Below are 16,144 nucleotides of genomic sequence, written 5' to 3'. Positions count from 1 at the left end.
ATGCTTTCTGCAAGTTTCTTTTTCTCCAAATTTTTTTTTAAATTGAAATGATAATCTTCTGAGCTAGATTGGTGGTTTAAAACCTCTGTCTTTTAGTTAAGGTACTATTTTCTAGGTGTTTTAGAGGCAACAGAGGGGAGAGGGAAGGGGAGAGTGACCTACATTTGTTATAACACGCTGTCACACTCAAGGTACTTGGGTATGAGCTCTTGAAATAGTTTCAAAGCTGAAGTAGGGTACTATTTTCTGTAGCAAGGTATTGTATCTTTTTTAAACACGCTAAAAAATATTAAATTTTGAAGAGTTGTGCAATTAGTTTGCTGGTAGCTGCTGGTGTTTCTTAAGGACTGGTGTGTGTGTGTGTGTGTGGGTGTGTGTGTGTGTGTGTGTGTGTGTGTGTGTGTGTGTGTGTTGTCCTACATTCCTGCTGAAGTACTGTGCTTTAGAAACATGCCCTAATACACAGGGGCTGCAGGGCTGGTAAGTAGGATTGAAAGTTTGGTTCAGAAACTGTGGATACAAACCTAAACCAAAGTTAAGTTTGATTTAAGCTGCTAATATGGCAAATGTTTTACTAAGCTTAAAGACTATGATTTGGTATTTGTATGCTTTAACAGTTGTGAGTTAATAGTAGGCAAATATTTGTCACCTGTTTCTGAAGATTGCTTTCAACAGGTTCAGATCTTCCTGCTAGTCAAAGTGCTTAATACTATGCTTTTGTTATAATAAGGAGTGTTCCTTGTGCATCACTGCTTGAATTCTGGGCAAAGTTTGGCTTTAATTTGGCAGTGATTTTTACTGTTGAGGTTAAGTGTTTTAATCCGTGTTAGTGTTAACATAGTTCAACCTGCTGTAAGAAAATGTAACTTCCGATTCCTTTGTGAAGCTCAAATTCAGTCCAGGTTAGCAGAGCACACACTTCTCACTTAAGCTGTTCTGTCATGATGGTTAAGTTGTAACTTGTCTTTTCAGTTTTTAAAAGGCATAACGCCACCACTCCCCCCAACTCTTCCTTTTTTTTTTTTCTTCCCCCCCCCCCATCAGCTTGTTACTTGCTGATTTCCTCCTTACTTGCAAGCTCTGAGAGTGTTTGCTGCACTGGCTACCATAGTAAAGAGCACTGCATAAAGGAATTAATCTGCTAACAGCAGCACAAATACTTGGAAAAACACTTTTTTAAACATGGAGAAAATTGATACTCACTTTTTACTAGTATTGGCTCTACCCTAAACTTTCTTATAGTTTGCTCTGCCTCTTACTCAGCCAGAACTATCAGATGCTTCTTGGTACAGCTGTTAGTCCTAGTACCAGTGCATGTATTTTTCTACCCTTGCTGTAGAGCTTGGCACACTTTTTTGTAGAGCTACATGTACTGCCTTCTGACCCAGTCTTCCAGGTCAAAGATCTGTCCTAAGGTCCTGCAATTTCTTGTGTTAGCCACTTTAGGTAGCAGAGTGTCACTGGTCAGTTTCCTTGGGTGTCATCATGCCAGCAACTAGTGAAAATGTTGAGCAATATGGGTACCAGTATCTATCCTTGAGGTGCGTTGCTTGTTAACAGCTATGAGCCAAGTGTTGTGCTATCAGTCACCTTCTGAACCTGGTAGACCAGAATATTTTCAATCCTTTTAACAGTCTGTTTGGCCTGCCTGTGAGTCCTTGATTTCTAGATGAGAAAGCTTTAAGAGGCTCTGTTAGAAGCTTTTCAAAGCTTTCCTTTTTCTGCCTGTCTGTTCTGTGCCTTCTTGCAACTCTTCTTTTACACTTTAGTGCCCCAGAAGATGGCAGGAGGGTTGTAACGGCCTGTAACAGTTTTCCTTAATCTGTTCTCAATAACAAAGTGTAAACCACCAGTATCTTTCCCATCTGGATTGAGATGGCAAACTAAATCCTTCCCTGTAAGGATTTTCATTTTAAGATGGGGAAAGCGGTGGCATTGCAAGGCACTGAAACTGTAGGCTAGCAAATTCTTTGACCTACAGAAATTCAGTAGTAGTATTATAGATCTTTTCCCTTTTAGAAGAAGGAGTCATCTTTGTTTTTGAAATGGTCAAATCTATTAGAATGACAGAAGACATTTACTATGGGAGTTTCCCCTTTAAGCATTTGTATGAAAAAAGCCTTTTTGGAAACAGTTCTTTCTTACAGAACCTAGTGACAGTCCTCTGTACTGAGAAATGTATGGCAGATACTTGAGCATCAACAGAACAGTATTGGTGCCTCGATTCTGCCTGGCTCTCAGTAAATGATTTTGTAATTCACGTGTGATCTGTTTCTAAAGCAGCAGGACTGGAGGGCTGATTTGTGTTTGTTTCTGGGAACAACCTTCTCACTGTCTGCAGTGGAGAAAAGAAACACAGTTATTAGTATTGTGTAAACACTTCCTCTTCATTGGCTGTAAGAGGTTCTTAGCCTCTACTCTGTTGGTACTATCTCAAAGCAGTAGAGCAGAAACATGTCAAATTGCTGTTAAGGAAGTATGAATGACTGTTGAAATGAATCTAGAGTAGTATGATGCTTCACCAGAGAAAAGGCATTTATTATTTGTGTATATCCTCTTCCTTACTTCACTTTTTCACCTGTGTGCCCTTATTTTTCCAGGGGAGGCACAAATGCTTCATTAATACTTTGAGAGTTACTTAGCAGCAGAGCTATTTTCTTGGCTACATTGTAAGGACCATTTAAAAGGTATTCCACTATTGTACTGAAAAGTGCTGCTACAAAAGGAACTCTTTCAAAAAGATAGGATGGGATGACTCAGATTCTGAGCAATCCTTCAGTAACTGAAGGATCTTCATACGTTATCTATTCCGAAATAAACTTCAGAGATGTTGTCTGTTCTTCTTTCCGTTACCAGTCTGACTCAAACTAACTTTGTCTTGCCCCAGTAGGTGCTTAACGAAAATGTTTTGGAGGATATACTTAACCTAGTCAGTTTGAGTCTTACAGGGAACAATCCAGAGTGATAAATTAGATCCTTGCTCCAGCCTGGTCTTTGTACAGAGAAGAGCAGTCCCAGCTAATCCACACCCTGCTAGATTCAATCTTTCTCAGTGGGTATAGCCTTGACAGTGCAACTTTGCTTCGTTAGCAGTCTTTATCACTTGAGTTTAGAGTCTGTCCATTTCAAATACAAACTGGGTAGAAGCTTCACTGAGGGTGTGGGGAAGAGATGAGAAAAGGGTGTAAAGCTTTCTCTCAGGTCTGTTACTTATTGGGCTTTTACAGTTTATCAGTTTTTATTTTGAGATTCAGTGTCTGTTTTTCACTGGAAATCTTTCTGAGAGTTGGATGGAACTATCTAGGGCTAAATGTGTATAATTTTTCTCCTCTGTGGACAGATGGGAGCAACACTGGAAAGGCAACTTTAGAATAATCACATACTTTTATTCTAAATGATTCTAGTAGTGTTTTTTGAATGCAAAGATCTCACAGTTCGTAATTTTAAAGGACTTTTCAGGTCAGACTGGTACTGGGTTTGTCTGGGACAGTTAATTTTCTTCACAGCAGACCATATGGTGCTGTGTTTTAGATTCTGACAAACTATTGATAAACACACCAGTGTTTTAGCTTTGCTGAACATTGTTCACGCAGTGTCAAGGCCTTTTCAGTTTCTCAGTCTGCTGCCCTAGAAATAGGCTGGGGGTGTGCAAAAGGTTGTGAGGGGACACAGCTGGAGCATCTGACCCGAACTGACCAAAAAGATACACTGTATTTTTTAACACTGTGTTCAGAAATAAAACTGGGGGGAAGTCTTTCCAAAGTAGCTCTTGCTCAGATTGGCCATTGGTCTGCTGGTGGGAGGTGGTTGGTAATTTGTCTTGCCTCACTTGCATGCATGCTTAGGTTTTTTTTTTCCACTTATTTGTCCTGACCTATGAGTTTTCTCCTCTCATTTTTGTTTTTCTGATTCTCTTACTCATCCTACAGTGTGTATGTGTGTTTGTGAGTGAGTGACTGGTGGGAACTTCCCTGCCATCCAGGGTCAACCTATGACAGACTGTTTCCAGACATGTTAAATATGTTTGAAACTCTTTTTGATTTTTAGGGATATCCTAGTTGAGTTGTATTCTAATCGCTGCATAGTTTACTCAGAATACAGTCACCTTTTTCTCTTTTTTCCTTACATGCATATTACCAATATAATAAAATTAATCTTCTGCAATGAATTTAACAGAGGAGGTCAGGTAGGATTCAGTTTATCTGCGACATTTAGTTTGTCAGATCAAACTTTGTCTTGCAAAAGGAACCATTTATTTTCAGTCCTTTCCTAGTCTCTTTTGAAATTGTTCTTATTTTGGTGGTTTCAGGCTAGGAAAAAGTAACTTTGGATTTTGGATTTCATAGTAGTCATACTAATCGATTCTTTAACTTCTCAAATTCTCAGGAGCTTCCTGTGTGGAAACTAAAGATTTAAAGGCATGTTCCAGTAGCGCTAAAATACTTTCAAAACATTAAAAGAAGTGGAAGAGATTCTACTCTGGGCCTTTTTAATTACAAAACGTGAAACGGCCTCATACTTGCCTTACAAAGCATGACTTCCTATAACTTTTCTGTCAAGGTGTGTTACCATTTTAATATATGCTACTGTATAGCATTTTACTATACTTTCCCCCCCTTTGATACTCTTAGTATCGTTCTAGTTACACACATTCTGCCTGTTGTTGCTTAGGCAGCTTTACCCCCTCCCTGCTCCCCCTTCCTTTGATGGGTATTTCTTAATATTTATCCCCTTGCCTGCTACCTACTTCTGAGAAATTGCAAACGACTGATACCATCAAAGACTTCTATCCCTCCAGTCAATTTGGCTGAAATTAATCTATAGTGTTAGAACTACTAAGAGGCAGGGGCTGACAGATGAATGCTAGTATCTTTGAAATACCTCTGAAATCACAGTTAGAACACGGAGGACCTCTATCCAGTGGTAATTGTCAGGAAGCTCTTGGTTTTTTTGTGAAGTTTTGCTTCTGAAAGCTCTTCAGTCTGTCATTATTTTGCAGCTGGTATTCTGAAGCCTGATCATTTTTGCATATAGAGGGCATCATAAGACAGACACCTCTGGGTTTGTTCTCTTGATATTTTCTTTCTCTGTTTTGGACTGAAAGGAACTCCAAAAACAAGTTTATAAAAATGCCCATAATGATGGTCACTTTGGGAGGAGAGTATTCTTACCTGAGTTTTTTGGGTTGACATAGCAAGGCGCATGAAGGACCTTGTTGGAGTCATGTCCCAGACCTGTCTTATACTTACCAATGTAAGACTTGGAATAAACTGGGAGAAAAATCACGAACACCCACTGAAAAGTTTCTATTCATAGGACTTGTTCTGGGATTAAATGCCATTGTGGGGCAATTTTTAGAAAACACAACTATTAATCAAATTCCTCTTCACTGCTTCTTAACACTTTGCCTTCCAATGTTAATCCAGGTCATGGTCTTCTTCAAGACTTTGGAAACTAAGTACATGGACAGCTGTATTTTTTGAGAGGTTGGTGATGATTATTTTCAGCACAAATGGGACAGACTGGGCAGTGCAAATTTTGTTTGAGACAATTAGCTTCTTAAGAAGGGCAGGTACACATCAGCATTCTGAACTGGAAGTGCAACAGTGGCTGCTGGTTTAACTTCTGCAAACATACTCACTTGCCAAGTTCATAAAAAGTGCTTCTAAGGAATGGATACTTGTTAAGGATAGCCTTTAGAAGGGGAATTTTCAGCTCGTGGTGTTTTTGGTAAATAAACTTCTTTGCCTGAAAGTACTGTGCAAATTATTTATCTGGCAATTTAGAAACGTGCAGGAACAAGCAGTACATTTTTTGGCTGCTTTCTCAAAACTGGCTTTGGATGGTCATCTGATGCCTCAGGGAGCAAGAACTGCAAAGCCAAAGAGATCTTTGTGGGTGCTGATGGATGCAGTTTGCACCAGACATTGGTCATGATGAAAGGAGGGTTCAAATTTAATTTACTTTATAGAAAATGCTTATAAAGTTACTAGTCCTTGAGTAAGGAATTCTTAACAGCCTAACAGCCATTACATTAATGTTCTCTGCTGGAATGAGGTAATCCTTAACCAGTATCCAAGCTGATTTTCAGAGTGGAATTTTGGAATTCTGTGTGCTCTTTCAGGACCATTCAGGCTAAGATTATGCAGAGCAGAGGTTAAAGTAAGTTTATTAGATTATGCTTTTCAGCATCCAATTTTTTTTATTTTTTATTGGGTTGCATTAAGTATCCTGGAAGGATACCAGTTCAGGCTTCTGGGATAGAGGGACCTATGCTAGAGTCCCACCAGCTTGATGGGTGCCTGAGGTGACACTTAGGGGGATATTGTTCTGTCTAAAGAAATTTGAAGGTATATATTTATATTTAATATATATATTATAATATATATATTTTCCCCTTCAATTTGGCAGTCTGAATAGCTGGTACATTTGTCAAGTTAGACCTCCAATTACTTATTTCATTAAAAGCTCTATGTCTTATTGCTTATGAGACTGCTGTTTCCTAACCTGTGTTGTATTAAGGATCTGGGTGGAACACATGTCAGTGAAACTGGTACTATGTGTGTTTAGTAAAGAATAGCTGGCAAATGCCTAACAGAAGCATTAAGTTTCTGAAAGCATTGTAGTGTGGTTTTTTGATGCCACCTAGCTCTTGATTCTGTCTTGATGCTTTATACTGTGTGGGGAGACTTCAAGTTAGCTTTCTTATTTTATGCTAATAACAAAATTAGACTTGCTTATTGATTAAAGATCTTAACAGTGTTCATATTTTTATATGCATAAAGATGGGTTCTTGCCAAGTAAACATTCAAGCCATACTTGAAATAAAGGTAATTCACTTCTTGTAGTGTTTTCATAAGGATGGAAACAGTCCTTTATCTGGCAACACAGTTGAGTAAACATGAATTTTTAAATGTTTTGACTTTGTTTCTTTAGGTTGTTCTAGTTAAAACTGTCATGTTAATGTTTGTATTATATCAGGTGCAAGAACAAAATTTAGGTTTGTTTGTTGTTTTTTTTTTCCTGTATTCGGTGAATACTGATGTGTTCCTGACTGTACAGCATCACTGGATGAAGCCTTGGCTCTGTGTGTATCTTGCAATCTCCCAGTTTAAAAAGTGTTGCCTTGTATAATCAGCATGGAAACTATGGGCTTGAACTGTAGGAGCTCAAGCTTGTATGTGATAACACAAGATACAGACTGATAAATTGGGAGTATTGATAGATAGTTAAGGAGTTAAGGCTGTATTCTTCTCATCAAGAGCTTAGTTTTTTGTGGTAATAAATTGGTTTTTGGTTTTGAAACGTTAATCCAACCTTCAATTTGAATCAGAGTAGTAGTTAAATAAGTGGAAATGTCTCTTCAGAGCTCAAAAAGAGATTCCTAAATAATCTGTTGCTTATGTTTCTCTGTATGTAACATACTGTATTTTCATATTCCAGAAAGTCTTATGTTCACAACTGTGTATTTAATGAGGCTTTGTTTACAAATAATTGTTTTGAACAAGTGAAACCTTGGTTACAGTTGAATCTCTGAATTTAGTCAGCAAAATACGTAAGAATATATTTTAATTTTACAATCTTAAATATTTGTATTTTTAATCTTGTGGACAGCAAGATATGTAAAAAGTTCCATCTTTGTATAAAGATCAAGACATATAGTGTAGTGAATTTATTTGTTTACAGTTGCAAATATATGGCTGAAAGATTCAGATGCTTTATCTAGTCTTCATCAACAATGTAGATGTAATTGCCTGAAGTTACTTAAGCTTTCTCTTCTTCATTGTATCTTACTGATGGAATCCTTTGTGGATGTGTAGACTCGTATCTTCCTCTTATTGATTCGTCTGTGCCCATGGCACATTAGAGCTTGTATTTTCTGCATCACAAAAAGCTATTTCTGCAACATTCAAGAACTGCTTTTGGCTTTGACTTTATTTGTAGTCATGAAATTGCCGTGCATTTGTGCATTATTTTAGTGAGAAACAGTGAGTATTACAATGTGATTGGAGATACGGAAGCAAGATGGATTGTTGATCTGTGGTGCATTGAAAAGGTTGTTTTTGTGGGATGGGAACATTCTTGTGTTTGGGAAGAGGCAGCAGCCTGTGACTGCTTTCTTTCCCCTTGTGCATTTTTTTTCCTTTTTCCTTTGTGGTGGTAAGTTGTGCTCTGCCCTATTTCTTCAGGCAGGAGACTGTATGGTGACCCCCAGTCAGCTCTAGGAAAATAAAGAAGTTCTAGGTTCTTCATCATTCTGTTCTACTTAGGGCTACCCTTGGATTTCAATATTCTTGCAAGAAAAACTTCACCTAATTTAGCTAAACAAAGAAGGAGTATTCTTTGTTGTTGGTGGTTTCTTACAGTCTTTGTTTCTTTTTCTGTGGTGTTGAAGGTAGTGTTAGAGATTTCTTCTTTTTATTTATTTTTTTTTTCCTTTGGTCCTGCCCCTATTGCTGTACTTGCATGCAGAAGATGACCTGCTGTGCGAAATGATGTCTAAGACTGTTTGGTGACAAACTGTAGGTCACAGCACACAGTGGAAAGAAAACTGTTCTTATTAGTATGGAAATGCTGTCCTCAGATATTCTACCAAGAAAGAGGTCCTCATGCAAATGAAGTTTATTTTGAGGTTTACTGTGGGCTGAGTTACACATTTTTCTCCAGACATTTTGCCTTAGTTTTGGTTTCATCAGTCTGCACATTTATATAAAGATGACTGTCTCAGTATAATTCATGAAGTTACTCATTTCTGAGCTGTAAGTGCGGATGCCAATTTTATACTACATTAAACTTTCTACCTCAAGGGGTGCTTATCAGGTAAACCAAATCAAGTAAAAGGGAGATGACAGAAGGCTGCTACAGATGTAAACTTAGGTGAACAGTCATGTCCTAAAGAGAGGGGGATCTAACAAGGATTCTCTGGAATTTTTTTACAATACAGTACAATTAAAAATAGAAGTGGTGGCTGCTATCACAGAATTACAGAATCAACTAGGTTGGAAAAGACCTTTAAGATCATCGAGCCCAACCTTTATGCCAGGACTGCATGGAAGCTTTTTGCAGAGGTTTATTAGGTCATGGTATAAGAGCAAAGAAATCACAGAGGATGTGGCTTTGATCACATTCTATAATGTGATTTGTTAAAATACATAAATCCTGTGGTGACCCCTGTATTTTTTTAAAAAGGAAATAAAGTTTGAATCCTTACAGGGCTTGATTAAAAAAACAAACCAAGACATTTTAAAAAAAGAGTTTTGTGTCTTAAACTTGCTACACACAACAAAGACCAAGAAATCTTAAGGAGACCATGACCATTTTTACCTCAGTTCTAAGGAAGAAAGCTTTTTTTCTTCAAACTCTTATGTTTAAGTGCTCACATGTACACTGTGCTTGAGGTGCTATAGAAAGAACTCCTCATAACCAAATTGATGCCTAGTCCAGATTACGCATGATTTCTTAGAGATAACTGGGGAAAAAATAGCAGCTTTTGATTTCATTGAGTGGTGAATTTCAAGAATATTCATGTGTTTCTGTACCTGTTTCTTTATTGCTTTTGGTGTAGACCATTAGGAGTTTTACTAGGCAGTTAAGAACATTTTTTTTGACATGTGTCAAATAACCTTGAATTTTTAGTGTTTGCAATGGACTAAATATCCCATAGCCATTCATTCTGTGATCTGCTGACTCTTCCTTGAAAAAGCTAGCGTAAACTGCAGATCAGCAAATTCCCTGCTGTTATGCTTACAACTTCGCTGGGTTTATCATTACGCACAGCTGATTTTTAAAGCGGGGTTTCACATGCTCATTGGTGCAGTGCGAAAGCACCTTGCAGGAAGCGTTAGGTTTCTCTCTGTCGGGCCGTGCAATGAGTCCCCTGCTGCAACATCTCGCCCCTCCCCTCAGCAGCCAGCGCGCACTGAGCATAGTGGCTCTGCTGGAGTCGCTCCTGTTTTCATGGAGGAGATAGCAGTCCTCGCACTGCAGCAGGTGGAGCTGCCTTGGATCTAACCCGGGGTGCTGGCTGAGCTGATCGCGGTGTTACTTTGGGCCGTGAGACAGTTGTCCCTTCAAGCTGGCGCTAATGTAATTAAATACAAGGCTGACTCGGGAATTTTAAACATGGACATGGGATTTTTTCTTTGCTTTTTTTTTTGAGATCTGGTTTCTAACGTGAAGTAACATCTTTCATGAAGGATTCAACCTTATTTCTGTAAAGGCTTATTTTTGAACACTATGGACCTAGATTAAATGTCAAAGACAGGGAGCAAGCAGCGCTTACAGAGGCATTTTTCTGGAATCTCAGTCACGGATCGATTGAAGTGCACAGGGTTTGAAAAAATGTCTCCTAGCATAAAAAACTTGGATTGTTTTTCTCCGATGCTGTGCCACTGTAAAGTAGCATGTACCAACAACACAATATCTTTAATGTTTGGATGTAAGGTGGGTCTATAAAAGGACTTTCCTGAAAGTATGAGCTGCATTTAATGAATGATTGCCATTATGTTTAATGTAACTGTGCCTTAAATTTCTGGTTAAATAGTGTCTGTTTTGTGCCATGCCTTACTCGGTTATCAGAGCTCTTGGTGGTTGTGACAGAAGTAGTGAATTATCATGCCTACTGCTTAAAGATCCCTTGGAACAACATTCTGAATTTACTGAATGCCGCATGTAAAATGTCGTCATTCTCCATTAATCAGCATTAATCATAATGTAATCAGTTTTTTTGCAGTTGGTTTTCATGTTCTTCAGCTGTAGAGAATTAAATACACAGGAGACTTGCACTGAGATGCAGGGCTGGAAATGCCTCCTGACATCGTATTGATGGAAGCAATTGTTAGTGGCAGGTTTGGGTTTAACAGTGCCCTTGGGCATTTAGTCGTTTTAGGACTACAGCAGCTGCTTAGGGTTCAGACTAATAAAACATATATAATTTGGTAATTCTCAGAATAGTAAACAGAAGATGTTCAGTGTTATGGCAAAAATGCATTTTTGGTTTTTTTTTTCCACCAGTAAAATTAACATGCAATGTGAAGGATGTGACAAGAAGGCCAGGTACTGGAAAGCCCATGTAGAATTAAAGGGATATATGTGTGAAGTTACTTGTGAGACAGTCAGAAATGTTTCTCTCTAAAACTTACTTTGACTATTCAGTGTTTCTAAGTCGTTGCTTGTTTAACAAAAAATAATTGAATTAGATTTTATGAATTGGGAACAGTTGTGTGTGTGTGTACATGTATACATCCATGCATATGTGTGGTGCATTTCTAGACAGATGTGTCTGTATTGTAAAACGTTGGTGTTGAATAAAAGTCACCGAGGTGGGGAGGGAGGAGCCTAAATTTTTATGGATCTTTTGTCAGTGTGAATGATTTATTATGAAGCTTAAAGTTGAATTCTTTATTTCCCAGAGGGAAGAATTTAGCTTGTTTGAATCTACTTATCTTTCATCTGTCCAAAGCATTTTTCAGTTGCAAATATGTATATATTTATTGATGCAATTTGGAAACTAATTGCTATAGAATTAAATTTCTTTCCTTCCTTTTGTAGAACTGCACATCCCTTTTTTATTTGTAAGATATTCTCATGCTTAAATAATGAACTTGGGAAGAAAAGCAGAGAATGAAAGTGCTGTCTTGGTTTTAATTTTGCCAGTTGAACTGCGGAAGGGCGATGCTGATCGCTTTAAGACCAAACTAAAAATATCCAGCAAGTAATCCGGAATCCACTTTGGGCGTTTTGTGTCGGATCTCGGCGATGGCGCCGTTTTTCTGCTGTACTCTCGCGTCAGTGGCTCTGTCTGTCCGAACGCGTTAGTGACTCCTTACCTTGCCCTGACCGGGCGCGCCCGGCCCTGCGAAGCGGGCAGCGTGCGCGGGAAGTGCGCGGAGCTGCGCGGGGCTGCCCGCCGGAGGGCGCGCGGCCTGTGTCGGGGCGGGGGGGTGGGTAAGAACCTCGTACAAAACGCGATCGGCGGAGTTCTTTATTAGTGTCGTTTTGGCAGAATGCTGGTAATACGTGTATCTCGAAGACCAACGTATCAGCTTTCCAGTCCTAAAGGGACCGACGAGAAAGCTGGAGGGGGACTTTTTACAAGGGCATGTAGGGATAGGACAACGGGGGATGGCTTAAACTGACAGACAGGAGATTTAGGTTAGACATTCGGAAAAAATTCTTCCCTGTGAGGATGGTGAGGCAGTAGGACGGGCTGCTCAGAGCCCTGGCAGTGTTCAAGGCCAGGTTGGAAGAGGCTTTGAGCAATCTGGTCTTAGTGGAAAGGTGTCTCTGCCCTTGGCAAGGGGGTTGAACTGGATTATCTTTAAAGTCCCTTCCAGTCCAAACCATTCCATGCACAGTTAATCTAGCAGTAATGTGTTTTAAGGTACCTTAATTTATTTCTGCACAGGCTTTAATTTTCTTCAAATAGGCATGTACTGCTGTTAGTACAGACTAGGCTTTCTGTACTATCTGAATCCCCAATGAACTGAAGGATTTATGTTCAAATAGTTGTGACTGCCAGTAGCGCAGAGAGATTTTTGCACTGGGCACTTTGTGATTTTTGAAGAAAAGTTGCAGGGTTGTATTGCACTAAAAATTAACTATCCTTATTCTCTAAGATGCCTTTTGAATACTGAGTCAGTATTTAAATGACAGTGTGAAACAGTAATACAGGATTTACCTGTTCAGTCCTTTAAAAAAATAATTCATCTCAAATAAGGAATCCTGTGAAGAACAGTGTTTTCCTTTACTGATTTTTCACCACGTATGAAAAGAACATTGAAAATCTGACTGTTCCTTCTTTGGACTCTATCCTGGAACAAGTAAACTTCTTCACTGTAAATATTTCTGGTGTTTTTGTAAATGTGTGTACATATCTTGAATTCTTGTGGTGTTCCTGGGTATTTGTGACATGAAGCATTACATAAACACATTTAACACTGGCTGTGCATTTTGACATAGGATGGAATGCTTCATAGCATAGCTAAATAAACACATTATGAGCAGTTTTATTCTAGATAAGTGTCAAACTGAAGCTGTCCAGAGTGGGCTGAAATGCCTTATATTTTTGACTTGGTTCTGATTATTAAAAGAAAACTTTATGCTTTTATTTGAGAATGAAGTAGTTAGCTACTCAAAGTACCACACCTGTGTTTAAAAAAATAAAGCCAAAAAGCCAATTTTGAGTAATTCAGTTTATCAGAACATTGAGGCCTAAATTGAAAATTTTACTGTAAGTCCTTTTCCATGATCAGTGAAGTAGTTCTGAAAATCCAGCAACACGTATCCTCTTTTCTAACATTACTGAAGTTTCTGTTGTTAGCTACAGACTTCCAGTTTTTCAGTGTGAATTTTTTTCACCTGCAAAGAGACTTCCTCTGGTTTTCATAATTCTCCTGATGTTTACAAAGCTTTTGAGTTAAGGTCAGTTCTGGAGTGGTGAAGGTCAGTGTTTGGGGAGGTATGGGGAGAACTGTATTTAGATTTTTCTATTTATCTGCTTTGACATGCTGCATCCAAGTACTTTTTAGGCTGAAAGTCAAACTGTTTCCCCACTTCAGTTGCTGGAATGATCTTTTGAAGGGTCCTTTCAGATTTATTTTCACTTCTGAAGTGGAGCAGTGACTAAACAAGGAAAAGAATGTAAACCTGGGGAGTCAGGTGTATAGTCTAAAGCCACTTTGGTTTTCATGCTGCCTGTTCATACTGCATCAGATGAGGCCTGACCCTATGAGCTTCTATGTATTTATCAAATTCAAAAGATCATATTTACTTGTTGAAGTCCTCACTTAATCTCTTTCAAAACATGGGTTGGCCTTCTACAATGAAAATCAAAATTTACCTGGGGACAGGCTATATAAATCAGGCTGCATGTTTCCATGTGTTTTGTTTGTAGGTTTTATAGTTTGAAGTATGCAGTAACTTAGGAGTTGTATCATTGTGTAGGTAGGGTGGGTTAGAATCTGGAAGGTCAGCTTGTTTTTAAGTTTTAAATTTTTTTTAGCATCCTTTTGCTCTTGCATTAAAGCTGGTTTAGCACTGATTTTTTTAATTTGTGTGTGGAAATTATACATTACTGTGCTTTCAAATTTGTTTTCACTTAAGACAGTAGATTGATACATATATCTAATATGAATTGGATTTTGATACATATCCCATTTTAAAGAGAACTCTAGTTACTGCTGCCTTGCATTTTGTCTTTTAAGTTATCTGGTAGTTAAGACATTTTTCTGTAATTAATTTTCTGCCCTTGAACATGGCGTTCTGTATGTCTCGAATCTCTGGAATTCGGTGCTATTGCAGATATGGGTCACTAGTATGGGGCATAGGATTGTTTAAGTGTTCTGTAAGCAATTTCTTTTCACTTCTGTTACAGTAAGATTTTCATTAGAGGATCTTAAAAAACAACCAACCAAACCAAACCAACACCACCCCCTCAGTAACCCAACCACAATTTAGTTATCTCTAGGGGGCAGATTATATATGAATGTTTGAAATACCTTCCTTTTAAAATATAGGTAAGAGATGAGGCAGACTAAAGTGAACCTTTTCTTGAATGTTTTCTAAAGCTTTTCTGTACTTTTTCAGTGATCAAGTGATCTGTATTCTGAAAAACAGTGCTATAAAATCTGTGTAATCTGTAAAGTCTGTAAAATCTTTGTTCATCCTGCACTTTGCAGCTACTTTGTTCATCCTTGTTTTTGTCTAAGTCTTCTAGGCCTGTGAATTGAAGCAGGCAGCCTGTGGGGCCTGATCAGTTAACACAGTGGGTGATTTCACTCTTCTGAGTTTGGGCAGTCTTCTCCTCTCATGTAAGCTAGCACTGGTTTATTGAAGTAAACGGATTTTTTTTTTTTTTTTAACAGTAACTAATTCAGTCCATAGTGTTTGGTGGCAGTTCAAAACTCATTGAAAGTGTAATATAGTGTTAAGAAATCTTTGTAACTATCTTGCATCAGAAGAGAAATGGTTTAAATTACTTTTGACACACCTGTATACCTACAACTGAATCCTTTAGGGCAGTATCTCTGTCAGAAGTATGTGTTAAATGTTTAACACTTGATTACTTAGGACTTCAAAATATGATTATAAACCATACAACAGTCCATAAAGCTTCTTCAAAATTAGTTAAGTTGCTTGGCTACTACCTGATTGAGTGCTGGTGAGCATCCGAGGCAGTGTGTCTGCAAGTTCAGAGCTGCTTTGCCACGTCTGGGAAGAAGAAAATGCTTTCCCTTTGATCCACTGCTTCTCTGGCTCTTCTAAACTGATGTCTCTTTAGAGCCTGGATATTGCGGATATTTATGTTTTCATGCACTTTGTGTCCATGTCTTCTATTTGCACTTTGAAACATTATCCTGTAAGTATATCAGCATATTTTAAATATGAATTTTGGTTTTAGTAGTTTCAAGTAGGGAAATACTTTGCAAATAATAGTAAAATCAATCTTGAATATTACATCAAAATCCAGTTAGTTCACGTTTAAGATGTTTACTTGAAACACTTGTAGCCCTTGTTAGTGTCTAGTATGGGAGAGAATTGTTTACCACAGTATTTTTTCATTTTTAATCTAAATGTTGTACTGTTCTATTAAAACTTTATACACACTATGTTGCTATAGGCACTGATACATTTTATAATGTAAACTTAGGTTTCTTATTGAAATCTTAGTGAAACCTAGAGTCTGTTTACACTCGGGCATGTCCAAATACCTGGACAAAGTAATCCTGTGTTGTTCTAGTAAAGGAAGTCAATTTTGATTGACCTGTGACTTTGTTTTTGTTTGTTTGTTTTTCCTTAATAAAACTGGAATGATCCATATCTGGCTTTCCACATGGTCTTGCCTGAGATGATCTGGGAACTTAATCCACCCATTTTGCTCTATCTCATCGTCAAATCAAAGCTTGAGATCTGGCAGGGACATCTTGGATCAGAAATCCAGCAAACTACTTCCTTCACTGGTGGAGCAGGCTCCTTTAGGCTAGCAAAATTCCTACTTTCTCTGGAGTTTCAAGGCATTTCCTGTGCTTCTTGAAGCTCTAATATTTTTTACCGATTTCCAATGTGATCTTACTTATGTTCCAATAATGTTCACTTGTATTTTTGGCCAACACTATTATTTAAATGATAATTCTTCCCTGTTTCT

General features: G+C 38.2%; 1 protein-coding gene across 23 annotated transcripts in view; it reads left to right on the top strand.

Moving 5' to 3' along the window:
- DLG1 (discs large MAGUK scaffold protein 1) overlaps positions 1 to 16,144 on the top strand; it is a 163,555-nt gene that overhangs the window by 41,280 nt on the left and 106,131 nt on the right. The window contains exon 1 of one of the 23 annotated variants that reach the window (XM_062603357.1): positions 9,922 to 10,443. The exons of 20 other annotated variants lie outside the window; for them this stretch is intronic. In XM_062603357.1, the coding sequence (XP_062459341.1) occupies positions 10,252 to 10,443 (192 nt within the window). In that variant the 5' untranslated portion in view covers positions 9,922 to 10,251. Of the gene's footprint in view, positions 1 to 9,921; positions 10,444 to 16,144 lie in introns of those variants that run through there. 2 more of the 23 variants (XM_062603359.1, XM_062603361.1) reach the window with 2 other exon arrangements.

This window comes from Pezoporus occidentalis, unplaced genomic scaffold (assembly GCF_034315485.1).
Source record: "Pezoporus occidentalis ecotype Australia unplaced genomic scaffold, CSIRO_AGI_Poc_V1 ctg8, whole genome shotgun sequence".
In the NCBI taxonomy this organism is placed as follows: domain Eukaryota; kingdom Metazoa; phylum Chordata; class Aves; order Psittaciformes; family Psittacidae; genus Pezoporus; species Pezoporus occidentalis.
Note: the sequence above shows the minus strand (reverse complement) of the source record. Positions and strands in the feature narration are given on the sequence as shown.